Source organism: Manis pentadactyla, chromosome 13, assembly GCF_030020395.1.
Source record: "Manis pentadactyla isolate mManPen7 chromosome 13, mManPen7.hap1, whole genome shotgun sequence".
NCBI classification, from domain to species: Eukaryota; Metazoa; Chordata; class Mammalia; order Pholidota; family Manidae; genus Manis; species Manis pentadactyla.
The window spans coordinates 11,588,972-11,614,971 of NC_080031.1; the positions used below are offsets into that span (position 1 = coordinate 11,588,972).

Consider the following 26,000-nt stretch of genomic DNA (forward strand, 5'->3'; position numbering starts at 1 on the left):
GGCTGAACGGTCTTTTTTCTTCTACCCTCGTTTCTTACACTTTAATAATGAGAATACTGGTAGAGAGAACTACGCTATGCAGTTGCTCTTCCTTCAACAAGGCTGCATTGTTTTGCAGCTTGTTCAGACAAGGCAAAATTGGTTATCCTAACATGACTTCACACTACAAAAGAGTAGCTTTTAACGATCATTATTGTGTGGTCAGTCTTTTTTTGATGCTTCTCCCTTACACCACAAAGTTCCTTCCACTCCTCGGAATCCAGCTTTGCGGCTCATAAGGCACTGTAGTTTCAGGGACAGCCTTTTTAAAACACGATCCTCACAATGCTGTCTGGGCAAGGTGCTCAGAGGTGGCGGGCGGGTCGGTGTACGCAGGCATCCGTCCGTCCAGTGCCTCCAGGTCCAGAGCCCCAGGGAGCGAAGGCGAGGCCCACGCCGCCCGGTGCGCCGGCTGGTCTCCGCGGGCTTCGGCCCCGCACAGGAGCGCTAGGACCGCCGGCTTGGGGTCACACCGCCGCCAGCATTTCGCGTTTGGGCCCGGAGATCATTCGCACTGATGCGGTCTGCAGCTCTACTCTCTCTCCAGCCAGCATCCTCTCCCGGCTCCGAAATCTTAAGCCTGGGGTTCACATCTCAGCGCTGGCCACCTCCAGCGGCCAACCTTTGGAGCTGCGGGACACGGGAACGCGCGCTCGCCTGCTTTACGGCAAGGGCGCGCGCGCTTGCGACGCTGTGGCGCTGGCGGGTTTTGGCGGGAAAAGCGCTGCACTTGGATTCCTGTGGTGACGGGCAAAGGACGGACTGGTGAGAAAAGGAGGCTGGTTGGGTGGGAAAGGAGTCCGGAGGAGAGTTGGGGGTCTACTTTAGTTAGGAGGGGCACGGCGAGGGAAACTTACTGGGGACGAGCGAGGGCGGTCGGAAAGACTCCCGCGGAAGGACTGTCTCGGGGAGTGGAAGAGTGGGGTTCCTGGGGGTCTCCGTTGTCGAGGGCGTGGAGAGACTACCCCTCTGCTGGCTGGGAACCCCAAAGCTGTGCCAGCCAGCCCTTCCTTCCGTAGTCTGGGGCAGTTTGGCCCCGCCCCACGCTCCTCCCGGCCTCCGGGACGGCGGCGGGGTGGGAATTGGAACCGAGCGGATGGGAAGGAGGGGCTGCACGTGGTCGTCGTTAGGGTCCCCCTCCGCCTCCACCAGCCCGCATGCCGCTGCTCTGACCCGAACCCTCACCCACCTCCCCATTTCCCCAGTCATCCAGCTTTTGTCCCCATTTCCTCAACACAACTACTAAATTTCCTCTGAAGCCCGAGGAAGGCAGAGCTTCATCCTTTGGTGTGGGTGGGAATGGGCGTTGTGATTTACATAACAAAACGCCAGAGTTTAGGATACTCGCTTGTGGTTTAAAGACTTGGATAAAATGTTAGGATGAGGTGGAGGGGGAACTAAGAGCTGTTATTTACATTGAGGAATCATGGCAAAAGGCAGAGCTCAGTGGCTTTACAGACAGTTGAAGCTTGTACTCATGCCCCATCTTTCCTGCCCTGCCTTTTACAGCGTGGGCACATGGTGGAGTCATGGCAGTGCCCTTTGTGGAAGACTGGGACTTGGTGCAAACCCTGGGAGAAGGAGCCTATGGAGAGTGAGTTTGAATCTTTTTTGCCCTGCCTTCACACTTGCTTTGGTTTTCTGTATGTTGTCTTGAGTACATATACATTGTTTTGGAGTTGTTTATTCTAATACAGCGGTGCCGCAGAACAGATCTTTGCATTTGAAATCTAAGGCTTTGGGGAACTGAATTGAAGCTGCACAGTCTTTTGTAAGAATCGGGGTTTTTTTTCTTATTTTTTTTTACATTTTCTTTGTAAAGACCTGGAAGAGACCTCTAAAGTCAGTTTCTCCTCCTACATATTTCTTCCTGGGGTTTAACCATAGTGGTTAAATGAGCAAATGAACAGACTAGAGTCAGACTGCCTGGTTTCAGATCCTCACTCTTTCACATACTGGTTATTCGTATCGTGTTCTTATGCAAGCTTTCTAATATGTACCTTTTTGTTTCTTCCCCTGTAAGTTGGCAATAATAGTATCTACCCCATAGGAACTTTAGAACAGTTACCATAGGCATACATAGTATCGGATTAATAAATGTTAATGTTACTAAAATTGAATAAATAGAGCATATGTATTTGTGATGTGGCCTAGAATTGCTATTATCACATTTTAGTTAATTTTATCAAGTGTTTATTAAATGACTTTTGAATGTACAGAATAAGGATCTCTTTGGAGCATTAGCTGTCACACTTAACATTTCAGAAAGGAGTAGTATCTGTTGAGAACAGGGAGAAACCCTATCCTTTGTATCTCCTTGGTGGAGAAAGTAATAAAGACAGAATTGTTGAGTAAGTCATGTTTAATCTTTTGAAGTTTTAAAAGAAGTAGAATTCAGATGTCTTCCTTTTCCTTTCCAGAGTTCAACTTGCTGTGAATAGAAGAACTGAAGAAGCTGTTGCGGTGAAGATTGTAGACATGAAGCGTGCCATAGATTGTCCAGAAAATATTAAGAAAGAGATCTGTATCAACAAAATGTTAAATCATGAAAATGTAGTGAAATTCTATGGTCACAGGAGGGAAGGCAATATCCAGTATCTATTTCTGGAGTACTGTAGTGGGGGAGAACTTTTTGATAGAATAGGTATGGAAAAGATTTAAGACAATTATTCTAAATTTGTTTCTAAATTTGTTTTTAAGTCTTATGCCTGCCATTTGGTCATTGTCCATTCACAATTGCATATAAACAGTGAAACTAGAGTAAAAAATTTTGCTTTTGCTACTTACGTTAAACCATGAAAACATATATAGTCATCAGAGAAAACATTTTTCCCAAGTTGTGTATGTGTGGTTGGAATTGCTGTTTTGTAGCGTTTGAGAATGACAAAGTAATTTCATGATGAATTATCACAGGTGCAATGTATTCTTTGTGCAGTTGTTTTCTTTGTAGACATTCTGGTTACATGAAATCATTGCATACATTGACAGATTGAAAATAATAGCATGTTGTTACATTTTTCTTTGTTTAAGTGAAATAAGAATTTTCTAGGATTAGTTTATGTGTTAAGTAAAATCTGTTTGCTACATAAATGTTCTATGTAGATTAAAAGTCTTGATATTATAGAACATCAAGAAGTACATAAAACATACTCTGTGGATCTATGTGTTATTTAAAGCTATTATTAACAGTTAAACCTGATTATTAAACTCTCCACTGTGTAACTCAGAAGAGAGTTGAGTGTAAAAGAAATCAAGAGGTAATGAAGGAGATCAAAATATAAAAAGATAACTGATAATAGAACGTTTTTTAAATAAAATTTTTTTTCCTGAAGGAACTTCACAAGTATTCATGGCTTTGTACTGTGAGAGATTTTATGAAATTTAAATCTGTTGTTAAATATTTAGTGAAATTAGTTTAGATTTTTCCAGGCTTACACTTTGGCAGTCACTTTTCAGAGGGTGGGAAAATACTGTCATAGTGTTAGAAGAAATAAGGGGAAATATAAAAGATATCAAATAACTCTTGATTGATATAACATAAGCAAGGGCTTTCAAAGTATGGCTTGCATTCTTGATTTGGATAATAGTTTGTTATTTCTTTCTGTCATTTTCCTATAATGTTCATTTGTTTCACCATGTAACAGATGGGGAAATGTTGAGTTACTAGGTATTGTATGAGTTATGGACTCCAGAGTCTTAGTTGTTAGCATAAGATTATGCTTGCTGAAGTATAATGACAAATATCGAACCTTAGAATTAAGAGACTAGGTATTTGATACCTGATTATATTGACCTGGTAAACTAATTTTCATGATTAATTCTTACAGAGCCAGATGTAGGCATGCCTGAACAAGATGCCCAGAGATTCTTCCATCAACTCATGGCAGGGGTGGTAGGTACTGTTGTTTCTTTTGCTTTTACTTAACATTAATATGAATGCAGTAAATTAACACATTTTGGTATGCGTCCCTTTTAGGTTTATCTGCATGGTATTGGAATAACTCATAGGGACATTAAGCCCGAAAATCTGCTACTAGATGAAAGGGGTAAGTTTAGCATTTGTCACTGCTATCTAAAGCATTTTAAAACAGCCATGTAAGGCATGATCAAAGTTTTGTCATTACTGAAATTTAAGGGTAAAAAATGTGGAAAGTCTAGAAAATTTAGGAGACTCAGTATACTTAGGCTTCACACATCCTTCATAAGATAGTTGTGGATAAGATAGAGAAATCTGACATAGATACAGGGATAGCTCACTGGATGAATAACTATACAGTCTTAAACAACTCTAAAGAATTAATAAAGGAAAGTTTCTGTTGGAATACCCTAGACCTTAGCCTTGTCCTGTTCTGTTTAATCTGTGACTTGAATGAAGATTCAAGGAGTTTAGTCCTATTTTATGAATGTCATAAAAACCGAGAGGGATGCATAGTGCAAGTGTTAGCTTATAGAATCAGAATCAAAAAAGATGACAGAAATGTCAGTTGAATGAGGCAGTGGTTTTTTTCTATGTTTTATTTAAATGCATTCGAATAGTGCCTGGCAAATGTTAGGCTTTCAAAAATATTTATTCAATGAATGAGGAGTGGGTCAGATTTAAAGTTGTTTCCCAACAGGGAAAAATCTAAAGTCTAGTATTTAGAGTAAAAAACTAACCAAATAAATACAGTTGAGTAGTGTATCTTTGGCAGCAAAGCAGGTTAAAAAAATTTTCTAGGCAGCAAACTTCATATTTGTCACCTATGTGATTTGGTCATTAGAAAACTACAGTGATGTTTTTGAGAATGAGGAAGGTAGTAGTTCTGTACTACTTTGATGAGCCCACACTGGAAATAATGGGTGTCCTGGGATAATACTGCAAAAGGCGTGTAGACCACTGAAGTACTTTTATAGGAGAGTGACTAGAATGATCCAAGGGCTACAAACTGTAAAATAAGGAATAATTGAAGAAACTCAGGCGAATCTTGCTTATTGTTAAATACAGTCCTTCCAAGTATGTGGGTGGAAACTATATGAAAGCAAATTGGATTAGTACAAGGATGACCCCCCACTGATGGATCTGTCCAAAAACTGAATAGTTGCTTTGGAATGTAGTAGATTTGTAAGATGAGAGTCAAACACTGGATTACTAATTATCAAGGATATGGTAAGGGAATTTAAACATTGCTTGCTTGGCTAGTTAGACCAAAGTCCTTTTAAGATCTTGTCCAGCTCTGAGATTTAGTGATTCCGGCAGTATTCTTTTTTTTAATATAATTTTTTTGTTGTTGATATTTTTTTTTATTGAAGTATAGTTGATACACAACATTATATTTGTTTCAAGTATACAACGTAGTGATTCAACAGTTATATACACTACTAAATCCTCCCCCCGGCTAGTGTTGTTACTGTCTGACAAGATAGAAAGATGTTAGTTACCATGACAAGTAACAGTGTACTTATCAGCATCCCAATCTGAAATCTATAATTGAACTTCATGCAAAGGAATAAATTAAGAAAAGCCTATTTATATAATAAATAATGGAGATGTGAATATGTAATAATATCTGGAATATGAAAACTTTGTTCTCAAACTAAAAATACTGTAATTTTCTCTTTATAAAGATAATCATAAAGTAAGATCAAAAGTAAAAAGAAGTAAAAAAAATCACCAGAAATCCGCTAATCGGGTTATAACCACTGTTAATGTTTTGGTGAATATCTTTCAGTTACCCTTTTATTAACCCACATACTAACCTAGCTACACAAGCTCCCTCTTGGTTATTTTAGCCTTCTGCAAATTGTTTCATAAGGAACATAGCAAAATTTTAGATACTCAGAAAATTTGGTGTATGGGAAAAAAGTATGATTCTATTTAGGTCAAGTTCAAAAATATGTAAAAATATATGATTTTGAGATACAAACATGAGAAAAAAAATCACAAAAGAAAGGGCATAGTAGAACAAAAATCAGAATGATGGTTATTAGTTCTGGGAAGGTAGGGAAAAGAATATATTTGGGGGAGTATTTACCGGGGATTTCAAAGGAAATAGAATGTTCTTAAACTGGGTGTTGGGTGAGTGGATGTTCATTACATTGTTCATTAATCCTACATATTATGTAAATACTCTTGTTCCTATTCAATATTTAATAGTCATCTTTTTAAAAAAGCAAAAAAATACCAGTATAATCAAAATCCTCTTGTGTCCTTCACAAATGAATTCTTTTTTTATCTCAGAAGTAACCACTCTCCTCAATTTAGCATTTATTATTTGCAGTTGTCTAGCCTGAGTATTAATATTGCAGACATAATGAAACAACAAAGTCCAAGGCATACTAGGAATATCCCTTAGTATGTTCAATGATTGCTACTTATAAGTATCTTGGAACTCTTAATCTCAGTGGTTTGTCAAGATTGTGTCATATAATATATGTAGCTATTAAAAGGAAAATTACCTTTTAGCTACCTTCCAAGTCAAATACAGGTAAACATCATCAATGGCTTTCATATTATGTGGTGTGGATGTACTATGTACTTGATTTTTAGAGAATCAGTCCCCTACTTTGGGACGTTTAAGTTGTTTCTAGCTTAAAAAAATATATAAAAGAAAAGAAAAAAACAGGCTGTTCTATAAATTTCTATACAGGCACAATATAAAAACTATATCATGTTGATAGCGAATATTTGTTATTGCACTTTCTTTTTACTTTTTCTTTTCATATGTACCCTATTCCGTGTCAGTACATGTAGATATACCTTTTTTTTTAACAACTCTTTTCTTTGTATGCATGTATTAAAAGATTTTATCATTTCTTTATTGATGGACATTTAAGCTATTTGCAAATAATATTACTTTGAATATCCTATGTTTGTGAATTTTGGGGAGTATTTCTGTGGATATGGCCCTAGAAGGGCAATTGCTAATTCAAGGAATATGAATATTTCAAATTTTGACATCTTTTACTAGATTGCCCTCTAAAAATGTTGTACCAGTTAATACCTTGATAATATGAGGTCTTCCCTCACTCCTAAGATTAGGTTAGATTCTCCTGCTATAAAGTCTTGTAGTGTTCTGTATTTTCATAACCTTCACAACAGTTATCTGTTGGTCGTCTTCAGTAATTTATTTACAAGCATGGGCTAGCACAGTGTCACTTTATAGTAGATATTCACAAACGTTAAGTTGAAACTTCTGCCTGCAGTTTGTGTCTGTTGAATATGGGAAGGTAAAGTGGAAATTTGCTCTTCTGGTTTGTGTTTTGTGTGAAGTTCTCCTTTTCTGCACTCAGCCACTTTGACAAAAAGTTCCAGTGGTTTGGGGATCTTTAGTTTTGGTGTATCTACATGTCTTCCTGCCAACTGGGTTTGTTTGCTGCTGAAGAAGTTGTGCCTAATGTATTACTGATGTCTCCTACTTGCCCTCTGCAAACCCAGTGAAGGGCTTGGCTGCTTTCAGCCCCAGTCTAGAGCCCCCTTTTCCAGAAGGGCAGCCCGCTTGTGACTCCAATATCTTTCTTTAACCTGGTCGAAACTGTTTTGTGTATTGATGTATTTCTCTTAAGTTACTAGAAGCAATGAGCCTTTTTCTACTTTTAGCTAGATGATGATATCTTTTCTTTCTTTTTGATCATTTTAAAGTAGGGAAGTTCTATAAACCTTAAGTAACAACAGTAATTTTCCAATGAAACTTAATTCTTTCAAATATATCTGTTTACAAAACATTTTTATCCAGTGCCATCCTTTCTTCCTTTGATTTAGATAACCTCAAAATCTCTGACTTTGGCTTGGCAACAGTGTTTCGGCATAATAGTCGTGAGCGTTTATTGAACAAGATGTGTGGTACTTTACCTTATGTTGCTCCGGAACTTCTAAAGAGAAAAGAATTTCATGCAGAACCGGTTGATGTTTGGTCCTGTGGAATAGTACTTACTGCAATGCTGGCTGGAGGTAAGACCAATTTAATCATGGTAAAACTCCTGTCCTGTGGAAAACCAGATGTGTTATGCCAAAATAAGATATGTGTAGGTATTAAATGAAATATCACAATAGCTATCTGTTTTAAAATTCATGTGAATACTTTTGGAAAAAGTAGGGTGGGAAGTGGTTCATCCATCTTTGAAGTACCATAGAAATGTCTGTGGGTGGGCATTCTTAGTTTGAGAAACATTGAATTGAAGAAAACTTTTAATGGATTTGTAACACTGGTTATTTTCCCTTACAACTTTACTGTATAATGATGTGAATTCTTCAGAAACGTGGGACTTGTTTCTTTTTTAGAGTTGCCGTGGGACCAGCCCAGTGACAGTTGTCAGGAATATTCTGATTGGAAAGAAAAAAAAACATACGTCAACCCTTGGAAGAAAATAGATTCTGCTCCTCTAGGTAACTGGATTATCTTAATTGAAAATACTAATTTCTTATATAATTAAGTCTAGTGCTATTTGAATTTTTTCTTTTTAAATTCTAACTAATCATGTAAGTAATCCATGATCCTTAATTAGAAAGTAACAAATAAAAAAATTTTAACAACCAACCCTGTAATCCCAGCACTCAGAAATAGCTTCTTTTAACATTTTGATAATGTGCTTCTATACTTTGTTCTAAAAATATATATTTGTCATATACGCATATTATTTATAAGCATGTGGGGTTTTTTTTTTTACAGAAAATGAGATCACACTACAGATGTTATTTTATAACCTTTTTTGTGTTGTGTTAATGTGTGGACGTTTTTCCATGTCGTCATCATAGGTCTCCATCAGTGTTTCTAAAGGCTGTGATGGCATTCTGTTATGTGGATAGATCTTAACTATGCTCATCCAATCACCTTTATAGAGATTCATATTTTTTTTATAATGTTTCATTCTTATGAAAGAGATAAGATGATCATATAATACACACACCTTTAAATTCTTTAATTTAAAAAAACACCCAAAAGTGCCAAGGATTTATGCAGTTTATAATTATCATGATTGACTTTGTCAAATTGCTTTCCAGAAAGTTCATACCATTTCATCACAATCTAATTAGTTTATATTAAAAAATATATATTTGACTAATCTTACAAGCCTGTAAAAATACATTAACTGTTTGCTGTTACTTTAAATTTATTACCAAGGAGGTTATATATCCATTACATACTAGCTTTTTGTCTGTTTTTGTGGATTGTCTGTTTTGCTCATTTTGGACAGACAGAAGGGTTCTCTTATTACTTTGTATGATGGCTTTTGTTTTTGTTTTGAATGTATTGATATCATTAGATTTTTGTATTCAAATATTTTTTTATAATTCATGTATTTTTATTTTACTTATGCTATTTTGATATGAAGAATATTTATGTTTTTATTGACTTGAATCTATTGTCTTGTCCTTTGTGGTTTCTGACTATATTGTTACATTTGGAAAGGTCTTGATATTAGAAAAAGTTCCCTGTTTTCATTTATATTTTTATGGGTTCATGTTTTCATTTAACTATTTGGTCCATTAGAAAATGATTTTAGTGTTGGGAGATGAATTTTTTATCAAGTTAATTAAAGCATTTTAGGATGATGGTTGCTTATATTACTGTCTTTTAAAAAGTTATTGGAAAGTAAATTTTTCTCACAAAATTGTGTGGATGAGGGCTTAACAGGACATGAAGTTTGGTATTGAAAATGGATAAGAATATTTTTTGTATTTTTTTATTAATGTCACATGGGGAGAAACATTTCCACCTGTTATTTGTTCCACTTATTTGCAAACAACTGACCATCAGATCTGGGAGGAATATGGACAGTAGCAAAGAACAGCTGCATGAAATTAAAGCAATAATTTAATATCTTTATTCTTTCTCTTCCCCAGAAATAATATTTAGATTTAAGGAGGCCTGTAGAAAATGTGTTCCATATCAGCTGTAGGCCTTTCTAATCTTCATGACTCTTTTGTGAATGTTGTCTTAATATTTTATTTTTAGCTCTGCTGCATAAAATCCTAGTTGAGAATCCATCAGTAAGGATTACCATCCCAGACATCAATAAAGATAGATGGTACAACAAACCACTCAAGAAAGGTAATATCCTTAAAATATGAGTATTTTTTCTGTGAGAGGAAAGGGACTTGCAAAGTCAGAATCACAAGTCAACAACACAAAGTAGTTGTGGTCTCTGTTCTCAAAACAGAAAGAAAAAATAACTAAGTTTATCGTAAATTATAAAGTGAAAAGTCAGGATATATAACCAAGTGTATAACTAAGACCACGTCTTAAGTGACAGAGAAAACTTATTGTCCTGAGGGATTCATGTTAAATCTAAGATTTGAAGATTTGAAGCCAGGTAGATACTAGCCAGATGGGTAGCAGATTCTGAACGGAGGAAGCAGCATTTGGGATGTGTTGTGATTCAGAAAGCAGTGCATTGAGGAACTTGCAAGGCCAGTGTGGCATGGGCCATGTCTGGCCTGTTCATCTTTGTATCACCAATGGTTAGCACAGTGTGTAGTACATTGCAGGTGCTCAAAAAACGTTTGTTGAGCAAATGAGAGAATAGAGAAGGGAGGAGAGGGAGAGAGGCTTGAGATGAGGCTGGAAAGGCAGATAGTGAACAAGTTGTGGAGGAGGACCTTGTAAGCCACATTAAAGAGTTTAGGCTTTCACTTAAAGCCATTGGGGAAAACTGAGAGATTTTAAGTGAGGAAATGACATGATCACACATTTGTTTTTAAAAGGCTACTTTTAAAAAATTGTTTATAATATTTTTGAGCCTACCTGTGAGAAGATGGCAGCTTATTAGACTAGGTTAATGACAATGGGATTAGAAAGAAGAGATATATTCCAAAGAAGTTTAAGAACTAGAATTGATAAGGCTGGCGATTGTTTATATGTGGAAAAAAGAAGGAGAATGAAGAATCAAGGATGATTCCTTTCTGGTTTGAGCAGCTGTGTAAATAGTGACACTCTAGACTGGGATGTAACTCAGGAGGAAGTACAGATTTGGGCGGAAATTTTTTGTGATTTTGGACCTGTTGAATTTGAGAAGTAAAACTACCTTAGAGGGGCATGTGTGTGTAACTCAGGAGACAGAACTAGGTTTGAGATGTCCATGTAGGTGTTTTCTGAAAATAGATGGTAGTTTAAGCTATGGTGGTAGATGAAATTGAATATATGAAATTTTAAGGAGTACCAACACTGAAGTGGTGGGTGGAGGATGGAAATAGAGAAAAGTAGCCAGAGAGTTGGGAGAAATATCAGGAAAATGGGGAGTAATTGAGGCAAAGAAGAAAATGCATGATAGTGGCAGATACCATTAAGTGAATTAATAATGTGAAAGCTAAAAATTTGTCCAATGGGTCCCATGAAAGGGCAGTTACTCATGGCAGGAAGTTTTGGTGAAGAGCTAAGAGGCAATTCTAGAGTAGAGAGGTTATAGTCTAAAAGAGAGGTTGGTGAGAGATTCATTTTGAATCTCATGTTATCAGACTATGCTACACACTGTTCCCTCCCTGTTGTAATCAACTTCTGAACCCCAATTAGAATTTCCTGCTACATTGTCACTCTCTCCAACATGACTTTCGATATATTTTTGTCATGGTTCCTGGTGATGTAATATTCATTTGGATGATCCTTTCAATAATAGCCTGACCTCATATTTCCTAGACCTTCTCTAGTGATCTTCAAGCATCTTGCTCTAACCACCAGAATATTTTCCCCTGGCTTCCTCCTCTAGTACCCTTACTCCAACAGTCCTTTGACCCTACCTGGACTTCGCAATCCTTTAATTCTACCTTTCCACTGTGTCTTACGTATCCCCTCCCTAAGCCCTCAGTTCCATCCTCACTATTTTAAATCAAAAGTTAGTCATTATAATGACCTCTTTATGTCATCTTCAAGTGTTTTGCTCCATTCTCTCTTCATCATACTTACTGGTCAAAATGTAATCCAAGTTTAATCCAGTTTTCTACCTACTCTACACTTATACCTGCATAGCTGAGTGCAGCTTCAGAAAAATACACAACCGATTTCTCTTTAAATTCAGGATCACTAATCTCAAGTGGGCAGGCAGTCATCGTGCATTTCCCCATTTCTTTCACAAACCGACTCTCCTAATCACATTTTTATACCTTTTCTTTGCTCTACAGCTTCTAATTCCTCCTTCCCCATCCTCACTCTCTGTTGGTGACAGTATTTCCTATTCACTGGGAAATACAAGCATTGCAAGGGAACTTCTACAATTCCCCACCACTACCTCCATCCGCCTGACTTAACAGTCTCTTTGCCCAGATACTGTGCTTCCTCCCCTATAGCTGTGGCTGAATTGCTGCAGGTAAGCCAACTCTTTCTCTTGTGCACTACACCCAGCTCTCTTCTGCCTATTCAGGGACACTGTCCAGCAGTTCTCTCTTACTGCATCATTGAAGTTTTCCCTCTCACTGGATCTTTCTCCCACTTTCTGCTTGATACATAGTAGGTTTAATGAAATGTTTGAATGAGTGGATTAATAAAGAAGTTGGCTAAACTTAAACATGTTTAAATGGTTTCAGGATAGATCCAGTTGAGAAGATAAGGCTGAAAGTCTAGGAGAGAGAATAAAAGAGCATCAAGATTTCTGAGGTTATAGGAGGGAATGGGCTCAAGTACAAATATGGGGATAAACATTTGATCGGAGGATAGAAGGGAGAAGAGGATTGGTAGGAAGGGAAGTAAATAGGCAGATTTGGTAGCAGCAACTTGAGAAAGTTTCTAATGACTATTTTCTTTGTGAAACGGGAAGATGGTGTCATAAACTACATGGTGCAGTGCTGGAGGATGGTTTTAGGAATTTGACAAAAGTGCAGGAAAAAGCTTTGAAACAATCATTGTGGAAAAGGGGGAAAGAAACTGCCTAGAGAACTTAGGACAAGGAATTTATAATAGTAACCAGGAATTTATAATGGCATCATTTTCTATGTAATGATTATTCTTGGTAGAGCAAAGAAAGAATAGAGCAGATTCATACTGTTCTGTCGTGATAATGACATTCATTCATTGTCATTATGTTTTATTTTTATTAAGTATAATTGACATACAATATTATTTTAGTGTGTACAGCATAGTATTTCAAGTTACATACATTAAGAAATGTTCACTATGATAAGTAATCACCATCTGTCACCATACAAAGTTATTAAAGTATTAACAACTATATTCCATATACTGTACTTTCATTGCCCTGACTTGTTTTGTAACTGGAAATTTGTACCTCTTGATCCCCTTCACCTATTTAGTTTACCCTCTCACTTCCTTCTCCCATGGTAGCCACCAGTTCTCTGTATTTATGATTCTGTTTCTGTTTGTTTATTTTTTGTTGTAAATTATTTTTTATTTTTAAAAGTTTTGATCCCTCAACAAGGTCTCTCTGTCTTCATAGGACAAATGGTACCATTAAAATTATGACCTTAATATGATACCCCACACTTGGAACATAGTTACAGGTCAGAATTTGTGAAATGTGTAATTTGACAAGTGAGTCCTGGTAAGTTCATAATGACCACATTTCTTGTAAAGTCATGTAAGAAGAACCACTGTTTGTCATGGATTTAGACACAAATGGATTTAGATATGGTTTTACTTCTTCAAGTTGCCAGTTGGCTTAATTAAAAAATAACTGCATGGAAGACTTCAAAGCATTTGTATATATGTTTTCTTTTTTAGGGACAAAGAGGCCCCGAGTCACTTCAGGTGGTGTTTCAGAGTCTCCTGGTGGATTCTCTAAACACATTCAGTCAAATTTGGACTTCTCTCCAGTAAACAGTACTTCTAGGTAAGATGAATTAATAAAGACCAAGTAGTTGAATGTATATTCCCAATGAAAAATAATACGTGTGTAGATTTTTTCTTATTAATGAAGGTAATTTTTATCAGTGTGGGAATGGTAATTATTTTATAAGAAAGGCCTGATGGGTTTTATTTAAAAACATATTTTGCCCTATATGCCTCAGTGAAGAAAATGTGAAGTACTCCAGTTCCCAGCCAGAACCACGGACAGGTCTTTCCTTATGGGACACCAGCCCTTCGTACATTGATAAACTGGTACAAGGAATCAGTTTCTCCCAGCCCACATGTCCTGATCATATGCTTCTGAATAGTCAGTTACTTGGCACTCCAGGATCCTCACAGGTAAGGGAATTTAGTATTTCAAATACATAATGGAAGCCCTTTATTTTTTGTCTTTATGTCTTTTATTTATTAAATGTATAAATGTTAGAAATACATTATTAACACTTCATAGGGATTTTTTTTTTTTGACGAGAGAATTCAAAGAGACATTCATTTGTAAGAATCTTAGGTCACAGGAAATAATTTTCAAACTAAATAGCTATGGTATGACTGCTTTGGATGATGTCATACTTATTCAGCTTTCCTCTGTTTGATGTAGAACCCCTGGCAGCGCTTGGTCAAAAGAATGACACGATTTTTTACCAAATTGGATGCAGACAAATCTTACCAGTGCCTGAAAGAGACTTGTGAGAAATTGGGCTATCAATGGAAGAAGAGTTGTATGAATCAGGTATGTTTCATTGATTTTCACTATACTTTTTCCTGAAAAGAAATGCAGACATTTGAATAAAAAACTCTCATTATCAGTATATTTTAAAAATACGCAGTAATTTAGTTTGAAAAAGAAACAATTAAAATAGAAGGAATTTAAGTAAATGTTCTTTACCTTAAATAATATTTCTTTAAAGACTTCTCTAAGGTTATTAAAAATTAAGGGACTCAATTCATTATTTTCTTAAAAATTCTATATACTTTAATTGTAACATTAATAATGACTCCCTTCTATGAAAGATAAATACATTAGCAATCCCACTTCCTTGGACTTCCTCCATGTCCCCTACTCCTACCTACCAATTTTTGTTGTTTATATTATTATAGTATATTTATGACGTTGACATTCTAATCTGTCATTAGACTTCAAAAATCTTAGTATCATGCAAAACAGAGGGAACTATTCTGTGTTAAAGGAGACTAAAAAGATCTGATAAATAATGCAATATATGATCTTTCACTAGATCATGAATTTAAAGAAAAAAAGCTTTAAAGTTGTTATTGGAATTATTCAAATTGGGAAAATTTGAATATGGGTTTTTGCATTAAATAATTTTTTTATCTGTGTCAAATTACTTGGGTGTGAGCATAATACTGTAGTTTGTAGGAGAGTGTTTTTGTTTGTAGTATAACATGTTGAAGTGAAATGTAATACGTCTTCTGTAACTTAGTTGAAAAACTAAAAAAAACAACCAGATAAAAAAGGCAAGTAAACATATACTCATCTAGGTTGGTAAGTCCAGTGAAGGTATATGGTTATTTATTATAGATTCTTTCAGTTTTTCTGTAAATTTAAGCTTTCAGACTAAAAAGTTAAGGGCAAATGTTGTGCAAAAGTCTGAGGCCAACCTGATTTTCCTCTCTCGTAAAGTAATCGATTTTTTATTTTAGGTATTTTTATTGAGATAAAATTCACAAAAATCACAACTTAAACCATATTAAAGTGTGTAATTTAGTAGTTTTAGTATATTCACAAGGCTGTGCAACCATCACCATTTGATTCCAGAACATTCTGTCATCCCCAAGATAAATTCTATGCCAATTAGATGCCTTTCTGCATTCCTCCCTCCCTTCATTCTCTAGAAACCACTAATTTACTCTCCATCCCTGGACTGCCTATTCTGGGCATTTCATATAAATGGAATCATATAATATATGTATCATATGACGTCATGTAAATAGATCTTTGTGTCAGACTTCTTTTACTCATGTTTTCAAGGTTAATCTGTGTTGTAGAATTTATCAGTACTTTCTCCCTTTTATGGGTGAATAATATACCATTATATGGATAGACCAAATTTTGTTCATCTGTTTATCTGTTGATGGACATTTGGGATGTTTCTACTTTTTGCTGTTATGAATAACGCTGTTATGAACATTTTTGTAAAAGTTTTTGTGTAAACATATGCATTTTAGCTTTCCATGGCTGTCATAACAATATCACAGACTGGATGGCTTAAACAACAGAAATTAATTTTCTCACAGTTCTAGAGACTGAAGTCTAAGAAGAAGGTGCCCATAAGGTGTTTTCCTCTAAGGCCTCTCTCCTTGACTTTCAGATGGCCACCCACTTGATACCTCACCATATAGCCTGTCCTCTGTGTGCATGGATCCCTGGTACCTGTCTTTCTCTGCATCCAAATTTCCTTGTCTTACAGAGACACTAGTCAGATTGGATTAGGATTAAAGGCCCTGACTTCAAGTACAGCCACATTCTGATGTACTGGGGGTTAGGGCTTCAGCATACAAATTTTGAGGGGATGCAATTCAACTAATATGTTTCAGTTTCTTAGGTGTATACCTTATGAGTGGAATTGCTAGGATATATGGTAACTCTGTGATGAACTTTTTGAGGAGCTGCTAAGTGGTTTTCCAAAGCAGCTGCACCATTTTATATTCCCACCAGCAATGTATGAGGGTTCTAATATTTCCACATCCTTGCCAACACTTTTTTGTCTGTTTATTTATTTCAGCTATCCTTTTATGGGAAGCGTTATCTCATTGTGCTCTGGATTTGTATTTCCCTAATGACTAATAATGTTGACCATTTTCTCATGTGCGTATTGGCCATTTATGTATCTTCCTTAGAGAAATATCTACTCAAGTCCTTTGACCATATTTTAACTGGCGTTTTCTTTTGACTGTTGAACTGTAAGTTCTTTATATATCCTGAACACTATTTGATTTGTAAATATTTTCTCCCATTCTGTGAAAGAAAGTTTTCTTATTCTTTTTACTTTTTTGTTAGTGTTCTTTGACCCACAGAAATTTAAATTTTGATGAATTTCAATTTATCTTTTCTTTCCCTCCTTTTGTTGCTTGTGCTTTTGATGTCAAATTTAAGAAATTGTTGCCTAATCCAAGTCATGAGATTTATATTTTTGTTTCTTTGTAATAGTTTTTATAAGATTAGCTCTTACATTTATATCTTCTTCCAGTTTTAAATTTTTTGTATGATGTGAGGTAGGGGTCTAAAATCTTTTATTTGTGAATATCCAGTTGTTCTAGCACTATTTATTAAAAATAATAGTCTTGGCATTGTTAAAAATAAATGGCCATAGGTGTATGGGTTTATTTCTGGACTTTCAGTTCTATTCCATTGGTCGATATGTCAATGCTTATTCCAGTACCACACTGTTTTGATTACTATAGCTTTGTGGTAAGTTTTGGAATTGGAAAATGTGAATCTTCAAGATTTATTTTGGCTGTTTGTGGGCCCTTGAATTTCTTAGAACTTTAGGATCAGCTTGTCCATTTCTGCAAAAAGACTTTTAGAATTTTGATAGTGATTATATTAAATCTGTAGATTAGTTTGGGGAGTTTTCCCATTTTAATAATATTAAGTCTTCCAATCCATTAACATGGGATGTCTTTCCATTTATTTAGGTCTCCTTTAATTTCTTTAAAGAATATTTTGTAGTTTTCAGTGTTCAAGTTTTGCACTTTCTTGGGTGAGTTTAGTCCTAAGATTTTTTTCTTTTTGATGTTAGTGTAAATAGAATTCTTTTTTTAATTTCATTTTCAAATTGTTTATTGTTGGGCTGTCATATACAAATGATTTTTATAAATTGATCTTATCTCCTGCAAATTTGCTAAACTCATTTATTAGCTCTAGTAGATTAGGTGTTTTGTTTTTAAGGCAGATTCTCTAAGGTACTTTTTATATAATGTCTTGTTATTTGCAAAAAAAGATAGTTTTACTTCTTCCTTTCCAATATGGGTGCCTTTCATTTCTTCTTGTTTAATTGCACTGGCTAGAGTTTCCAGCACCATGTTGAACAGAAATAGTGAGAATAGACATCTTTTTCTTTTTTCTGATCTTAGGGGAAAACTCAATCTTTTATCAGCAAGTATGATGTTAGCTGTGGATTTTCCATATATGCCATTTATGGTGCAGAAGAAGACCCCTTCTATTTTTAGGTTTTTGAGTGTTTTTGTTATGAAAACATTTTTTTTTTCAAATGCTTTTTCTGCATCTACTGGGCTGATAATCTTTTCTTTTTCTCTTTTGTTAATAAGGTATTTACATTCATTGATTTTCATATATTGAACCAACTTGCATTCCTGGGGTAAATCCCACTTGATCATGGTGCATAAACCTTTTATTGTGTTGAGAAATTTGGTTTCCTAATATCTGTTGAAGATTTTTTACTCTGTATTCTTATGGGACTTGGCCTATAGTTGTCTTTTGATGTCTTTGTCTTGCTTTGGTATCAGGTTAATACTCGCCTCACAGGATGGGTTAGGATGTGTTTCTTCCTATTCTATTTATTGGAAGAATTTAGGAAGGATTGGTATTTATTGTTTAAATGTTTGATACAAATCTAAGTGAAGCCATCTGGTCCTGGGGTTTTCTTTGGAAATTTTTTGATTATTGACTCAGTGTCTTCACTTGTTACAGATCTATTTAGATTTTCTATTTCCTCATGAATCAGGTTTGGAAGTTTGTGTTTCTAGGAATTTGCCCATTCCATCTTGGTTATCCAATTAGTCGGCATATAGTTTTTCATAGTATTGTAATCCTTTTCAATTCTGTAAGGTTGTTAGTAACATCCCACTTTTATTCCTGATTTTGGTCATTTGAATCTTTTCTCTTTTTTGTCTTGCTCAGTCTGGCTAAAGGTTTGCCAGTTTTATTTTTTTATCTTTTCAAAGAACTAACTTTTGGGTTCATTGATTTTCCTCTGTTTCTCTACTCAATACTTTATTTATCTCTTTATTATTATTATTATTTTTTGGATTTACCTTGCTCTATTTTTTTTTTTCTAGTTTTTTAAGGTGGAAAGCTAAGTTACTGATTGGAGATCATTCTTTTTCAATGTAAGTGCTTTTAGGCATAAATGTACCTCAGCACTACTCTTCTTCCTCCCCTTAAGTGTTGGCATTTTGAGTTTTCAGTTTTGTTCATATCAAAGTATTTTCTAATTTCCCTCATGATTTCTTCTTTGACCCGTGGGTTGTTTAGGTATGTTGTTTAACTTCCACATATTTGTGAATTTTCCAAAATTCCTTCTGTTAATTTGTTTCTAATTGCATTCCATGGTGGTCAGAGAAGATATTTAATATTATTTCAGTCATTTAAGATTGTTGCCTAACATATGATCTACACTGCAGAATGTTTCATGTGTACTTTAGAAGAAGGTGTATTCTGCTGTTGTTACGTGAAGTGTGTTCTATGATTGTTAGGTCCAGTTGCATTATAGTATTATTTCTATCTGTATTTCCTTGTTTAATATTGTCTGATTTTTATATCAATTATTGAGAGTGGATTGTTGAACTCTCCAATTGTCATTGCTAAGCTCTTTCTTCTTTCAATTTTTGCTTCAGGTATTTGAGAGTTTGCATACTAGGTAAACATGTTTATAATTATGATATCACCTTGATTTATTGACCCTTTTAACATTATATAATGTCCTCTGTTTCATGGAAAAATTTTTGTTAAAGTCTATTTTGTCTGATATTATAGTATAGCCACTCCAGCTCTGTTTTGGTTATAGTTTGTATAGACTATTTTTTCCCTTCTTTTTGCTTTCAACCTGTTTGTGGCTTTGAATCTAAAATGTATCTCTTATGGACAACATATATTTTTATTATGTTTTTTAAATGTTTTATGCCAATCTCTGCCTTTTAATTGGAGAGTTTGATACATTTACATCTAACATGATAATGATTTATTTCTACCTTTTTGCCATTTGTTTTCCTCATATGTCTTTTTAGTTCCTCAATTTTTCCTTTTGTTTTCTATAGATATTTTCTAGTATATATTTTAAATCCTTTCTCATTTCTTTTACCCTTTTTTTCTTAGTAGTTACCCTGAAGGTTGCAATTAATATCTTAGTTTTATGGCAATCTAGTTAAGATTAATTCTAACTTAATTTCAGTAGTACATAAAACCATGCTCCTGTATAGCTCTGCCTCCTCTTTATAGTGTTATTTTCACAAATTACAACTTTATGCATTTTGTACCCATCAACATAGATTTATAATTATTGCTTTATGTAGTTTTCTTTTAAATCAGAAAGGGGTAAAAAAGGAGTTAGAAACAAAAAAATTCTTTTTTTTTTATTTGCCTATATAAATTACTTTGCCTGTGTTCTTTATTTCTTCTTATGGATTTGAGTTACTATCTGGTGTTCTTTCATTTCAGCCTGAAAGACTTTCTTTAGCATTTCTTTTTGGACAGGGCTGGTGGTTTCAAATTCTTTCAGATTTTAACTGGAAATGTCTTTATTTCTCCTTAATTTTTGATGGATAGTTTTGCTGGATATGGAATTTGTCCTTTACAGTAGTTTTGTTTCAGTAGTTTGAATATGTTATTTCCACTGCCTTCTGGCTTCCATGGTTTCTGATGAAAATCAGGTGTTCATATTATGGAGGATCTCTTATTCATGATATGTCACTTCTCTTTGACTGCTTTCAAGATTCTCTCTTTGTCATTTTCTTTAAGCAGTTTGAATATGATGTATCTTGGTATGGATGTCTTTCATTTTATCCCTACTTAGAGTTCATTGAACTTCTTGGATGTGTAGGTTATGTTTTTCACCAAATTTGAGTTTTTGGCCATTATTTTTTTCAAATATTTGTTCTGACCCTTTCTTCTTCTTCTGGGACTCTATTGATTGTTTTTTTTCCCTGTATATGGGTCATATTTTCTTGTTTCTCTATATGCTTTATCCTTTTTTGTTGAAAACTGGGTATCTTGAATATTATAATGTGACAACTCTGGAAATCAGATTTTCCCCTCTTCCCAGGGTTTGTTAATGTTGATGGTTGATGTATTTATGGATTGTTTAGTAACTTTTCTGATCTAATTTTGTAAAGTCTGTATTCCTTCCCATTTGTGGCCTTGCCAAACTCTTCTGTTAGTTCAGTAGTCAGGCAGTGATTGAACAGAGTTCCTTAAATTCCTGGAAACAAAAAATCTCCTAGTTTTTGCAGAAGGATTCTGTTGCATGTTGGGACATGACTTCAATACTCAACCAGGTATTGAAGTAATGCCTTAGCCTTCCCTTTCTGTTTGTGTAATGCCTTACTGTCAGCTATGCCCTTCTCATATCTTTCCTAAGCATGTACACTGCTCTGTGCATGAGCATGGCCCTTTAGATTCCCAGGAATATGTAATAAGAGAAAGTTCAAAAGTCCTCAAAAACATCTCATTCCCCAGCCTTTCCTTCCAGTCTTTTTGGATAACCTATTGTCTGTCTCAGCTGTTACCTGTTGCTTTAGTAAGCACATGCTAAATCATTTGCCTGTAAATATTTTGATGAATTCATTTTTCATGTGGCAGCTTTAGCATAAGACAAGTTCTAGTCAGGCAAAAGCAGAGACAAGTGTTCTGAGCAGGTATTCCAGGGAACTAGATTAAATAAGGCAGTTTTTAAGTGAGATTTATTCTGCTGCTACTTGTACCTGTACCTGGAATGCAGACTTATTTTCAAGGCTATTACTGAGCTGAGGAGTCGGGGGCGAGAATAGGTGAATGACAGTGCAGGAAAATCACTGAGTTTCACCTGTTTTGTATGAGTGCTCCTGTGTTGCTGTAGACTGTTAGTTTGTTTCCAATGTTGTGAAAAAGTTGATTCTGACAATATTTGCCAGTTTTTTTCATGGCTTTTTTGGGGTAATGAGCTTTTGGAGTTCCTTACCTCTCCATTTTCACTGACATCAGTCCTTAATTCTGAGTCCTGGAAGAATTCTGTCTTTGAAGTTTAATAGTTCAGTTCAGATGTGTTGAGTATCTTACACTTTCCCAGAACATACTGTGTTGTTCCATTGTCGCACAATTGTGGTACACCTGTGTATTTTTTATAGTCGTTCCTTGAAGTGAGAACTATTAAAAAAGTTTTTGTGATTTGGGCTAGACTTGGCTGGGCAAATCTTCTGCTAATATTGCTTGGACTCCTTCATCCAGCAGTAGTTAATTTGATGACTTTACTGTTGCTAGTAGTCCAAGATGGCCTCATCCACATTGGGGTCTTGGTGCTGGCTGAGGGCAGGGCCGTTCTTTCCATGTCACTCATCTAGTCTGGGCTTCTTTACAAACCATCTTCTTTAAAACACTGAAAGTGGAAGTTGCAAGGCTTCTCAAGACCTTTGCTGTCTTCTGATAGCTGCTGTAGTTTTTCAGAAATCTGGCCTCTCTCCTTTTTTCTTATGTTTTAATAATCTTGTTTTCCCACTTACTCTATTCTGATTCTCTTCAATTTATTCATCTTTCAGTTGTATTTTAGTAAAACTAAATTTATTTTGTTGCTATGAGTTCATAGAGACTCAACCCCTGGCAGTGGAGGTGCATCCTGTTTCCAGACTAGTCTGGGCTGGATGCACACATACCCACCGGGAGAGGAAAGTCCCTGAAAGGAGTGAGATTTTCATCTGGCACTGCACCTGTTATAGACATGCCTCTTAGGTTTTTATCTCAGTAAGATCATTGACTGAGATTGTAGTTTTTCTTTAGAGTATTCTCTACCCACAGATCTGGCTTAACCTTATTTTTATTGCCTTAGGTTACTGTATCAACAACTGATAGAAGAAACAATAAACTGATTTTCAAAGTGAATTTGGTAGAAATGGATGAGAAGATCTTGGTTGACTTCCGGCTTTCTAAGGTGTGGATAACAGCACTTTTTTTTTTTATACTTTGTTTTGCTATTGTTAAATAAGTATTCCATGTTCATTGTAGAAATTTTAAATACCAAAAAGTGTAGGAAGAAAATAAAAATCAAGTTTAATCATCCAGAGAGAACACAGATGAATTATTTAATTATAGTAATCTTACTATTACTTATAGTGTATACTATATGGAAATACTCTTACTTGGAGATTTTGTTGGATTGCATTGTATTTGTATATACATAGCATTTGTAAATATGGTAACTTGTTTTTTAATTTAATATTATGAACATTTATTCTTGTCATCTCTTCTTCTGAAGCATAGATTTTCAAATGACATTTCCCATGTTATAAAACTTTTTGGTTTTTTTGTAGAAAATATAAATAAGTAAAAAATAAGAAAGTAAAAATAATCCTGTTATACTGTTTAGCAGTAATTACCCTTAACATTTTCAAGCATTCTAAACTTGTTCATATTGAAGTTATATATATCTTCTTTATAAAAATTATAAAATTATTAATTACAGTGTGCATTTTGTCAAAAATGTATACTAGTTAAGTCAACCTTTATTTGTTATAAGTAATTCTGTGATTAGTATTCATATACATAGAGTTTTATTCACATTTCTGATTATTTCTGTAGAAATTAGTGGTTCTGAAGTTATAGTTTTAGAGCCCTTCATATATTAAGACCAAAATAGCATTTTCTCTGTTTCCTGAGAGATTGAACATGGCTCTAAAGGAGGCTGGAAGAATAGGTCACATCTTTTATATTGGAGATTTGCTGCAATACTCTTGTCCAGATGCTTGGTATGAAATTAAATTACTAAGATTCTAGTGAAGTGAAATCCTTCTCATAATTGAATCACTAGCTTTGTTGCCACAATTTTTTGGCAAGACTTCAGTGTAGTTGTGTAGCTTATTTTTAGTTTACAAACCCCAATGCCTATGGAAAACAGTGACTTTGGTCCAGAGATACTAATACTTGAAATAAACAAGATGCCATTGTTTCTGCTATCTGAACTCAGTGTGGTGTGAACAATGATGAGCCCAAAATCGAGTCAGAATTAATTATAGCCATTTCTTCTACTAGGATATTTGGTCTTCATAAGAGGACCTGAAAGGAATTATAGCTGGACATGTCTAAGGATGTTTGTATCTACTTACCAATAAAAAGAGTTTGATTTATGGCATAGTCTTTTCTTTTTTTGACATTATTTTTGGATATTATTCCTTATATAGGGTGATGGATTGGAATTTAAAAGACACTTCCTGAAGATTAAAGGGAAGCTGAGTGATGTTGTGAGCAGCCAGAAGGTTTGGCTTCCTGCCACATGATAGATCCATTGACTCTGGGATTCCTGGTGAATATAGTGCTGCTATGTTGACATTATTCTTCCTAGAGAAGATTGTCCTGTTCTGCAAACTGCAAACAATAGTTCCTGAAGAGTTGTCTTCCCCCTAGCCAAACATTTTCCAATTCTTTTTTTATGTTCTTCAGACAGATAATATCTTTATCTTAATTATAAGTAAAACTTTGGGGAAGGGATGGATAGAATTCATTAGCTATTTCTTCGTCTGTGTTTGGTGTCTGAATTTGAGACCCACCTGGTGGAAACCAAGCCTTCAGGATATGCACGTTTACCAGCTTTTTACCAACCTAGTGAAAGGTGGTACTCTTGTCCTGTGTTTAACAACACATTTGGTTTCATCCAAAAAGTACGTATTTCCTCCACATTGAGTTCATTATATGGATGAATTAGTAAAAACAATCTTTGTGGCTTTTGGACAGTAGATTATCTGTCTGTGCGGTGTAGCCAACTTCAAAAAATATATCCCCAAGATCTGTACTTACAGTTTCAAAAGGGCCTGATCAATATATAAGCCTGCTTTTGAATTGTAACTATTAATTAAAATTTCTAGTAGGTATGTTTTTTCCAGTGTAATTAATAATATATAAAATACTGCTTGGTCTTTCGAGTAAAAGTTTAGCATAAACTCCAGTGCTTAACTACCTTTACTCTAAAATTTCTGTGGCACATTTTAAATATGTCTCTATATTTTAATTCTATGGTCACAGCCATATTTTAATTCTTTATTACAAAAATAAATTCAATTTTGAAAATGAATAGCTAACTCTGTGAACTTATTAGTGACTCAACTTGTAGGTGGTAGGGAATAAAATGGGAATAAAGGTAGGTTGGAGCCTCCATTCCTTTTTCTTGGTAATTTATAAAATTAATCAACTATCTTCATCTGAAGCTAAGACCATACAAAATTTTATGGTTAGAGTTTATCACTTACTAGTGTATTCTTTGGTAAATTGCATTACTGTGCTATACCTATAGGAGAAATACATTTGAACCTATAGGTGGCTTCTAAGAATTGAGCCAGTAAATTTCCATATAGGAAAGAAATTTTCTTCTTGAGAATTAGGCAGATCAGTAACTTTCAAAACCAAAGTTATTTTAGGCTTTCACCTCTCCCCTGAGCTCCAGACTTTTATAGCCATGGCCTACCTGACATTTCCACTGGACCAAAATCAACTTCTGATCCATCTTCTCTAACTTGTTCCTTGGTGTCCCCCATCACAGTAAATGTTACATTCAGCTCCCTGACTCCATAAGCCAAACCCAAGAAATCATCCTGGACATAATTTTCATACTTTACTTTCAGTTTAGCAAACCTACTCAAAATATATCCCATTCCACAGCTATATTAGTAGCACTGTAGTTGAAGGCACTGTCATGTCTCCTTTCATAGTATTTATCCTTCAGCAGTTCAGAAAAGCAGTCAGAATGATCCTTCTGGAATGTGAATCAGATATCCCTCTGCTGCTCTCAACTGTCATGGCTTTTCATCACACTTCAAAAAAATTCAAAATTTTCTCTATGCCCTGCATGGCTTTATGGGATCTGTCCTCTAGCCACCTCTTGGGCCTCATCTGCCTGTCTCCTACTTACTCATACTACTGTAGCCACATTGGCTTTGCTCTTCTGCTCACAACATAATCAACTTATTACCTCAGGGTCTTTTCATTAGGTGTTCCCTCTACCTGGAGAACTTTACTCCCAACTATTTGTGTGGCTTGTGCTTTATTTAAGTCATTGCTTAAATGTCACCTAATGTATGCAAAGCCTTTCCCTGACTTGCCAAAAATGTTACCCCACCTCTGTTACTCTTTTCCTTCATTTTTCATCGTAATATTTATTATATGACACTATAGGATATTTCTATTTGGTTATCTATTAAATGTCTGTTTCCACCATGGGATATGTAATATATAGGCTCTGTGAGGTCAGGGACCCT

The 26,000-nt window shown here is 35.2% G+C and overlaps 1 protein-coding gene across 2 annotated transcripts; it reads left to right on the forward strand.

The window, feature by feature from the left end:
* The first annotated feature begins 680 nt into the window (after positions 1 to 680).
* CHEK1 (checkpoint kinase 1) lies at positions 681 to 26,000 on the forward strand. 2 transcript variants are annotated; one of them, XM_036930078.2, is made up of 13 exons: positions 681 to 804; positions 1,549 to 1,633; positions 2,460 to 2,683; positions 3,867 to 3,931; positions 4,016 to 4,085; positions 7,778 to 7,966; positions 8,297 to 8,401; positions 9,972 to 10,067; positions 13,683 to 13,791; positions 13,970 to 14,147; positions 14,407 to 14,538; positions 22,586 to 22,687; positions 23,934 to 26,000. In XM_036930078.2, the coding sequence occupies exons 2-13, from the start codon at positions 1,569 to 1,571 to the stop codon at positions 24,027 to 24,029; spliced, it is 1,431 nt and encodes a 476-aa protein (XP_036785973.1). In that variant the 5' UTR covers positions 681 to 804; positions 1,549 to 1,568; the 3' UTR covers positions 24,030 to 26,000. The 2 variants fall into 2 exon arrangements, with proteins under 2 accessions (XP_036785973.1, XP_036785974.1); XM_036930079.2 differs by having other exon boundaries at positions 737 to 826.

Coding starts and splice junctions, on each gene's coding strand:
- CHEK1 (XM_036930078.2), top strand. CDS start 1,569: ATGGCAGTGCCCTTTGTGGAAGACTGGGACTTGGTGCAAACCCTGGGA. Junction 4,086..7,777: donor TCTGCTACTAGATGAAAGGG/GTAAGTTTAGCA, acceptor CCTTTGATTTAG/ATAACCTCAAAATCTCTGAC. Junction 13,792..13,969: donor CCAGTAAACAGTACTTCTAG/GTAAGATGAATT, acceptor TATATGCCTCAG/TGAAGAAAATGTGAAGTACT.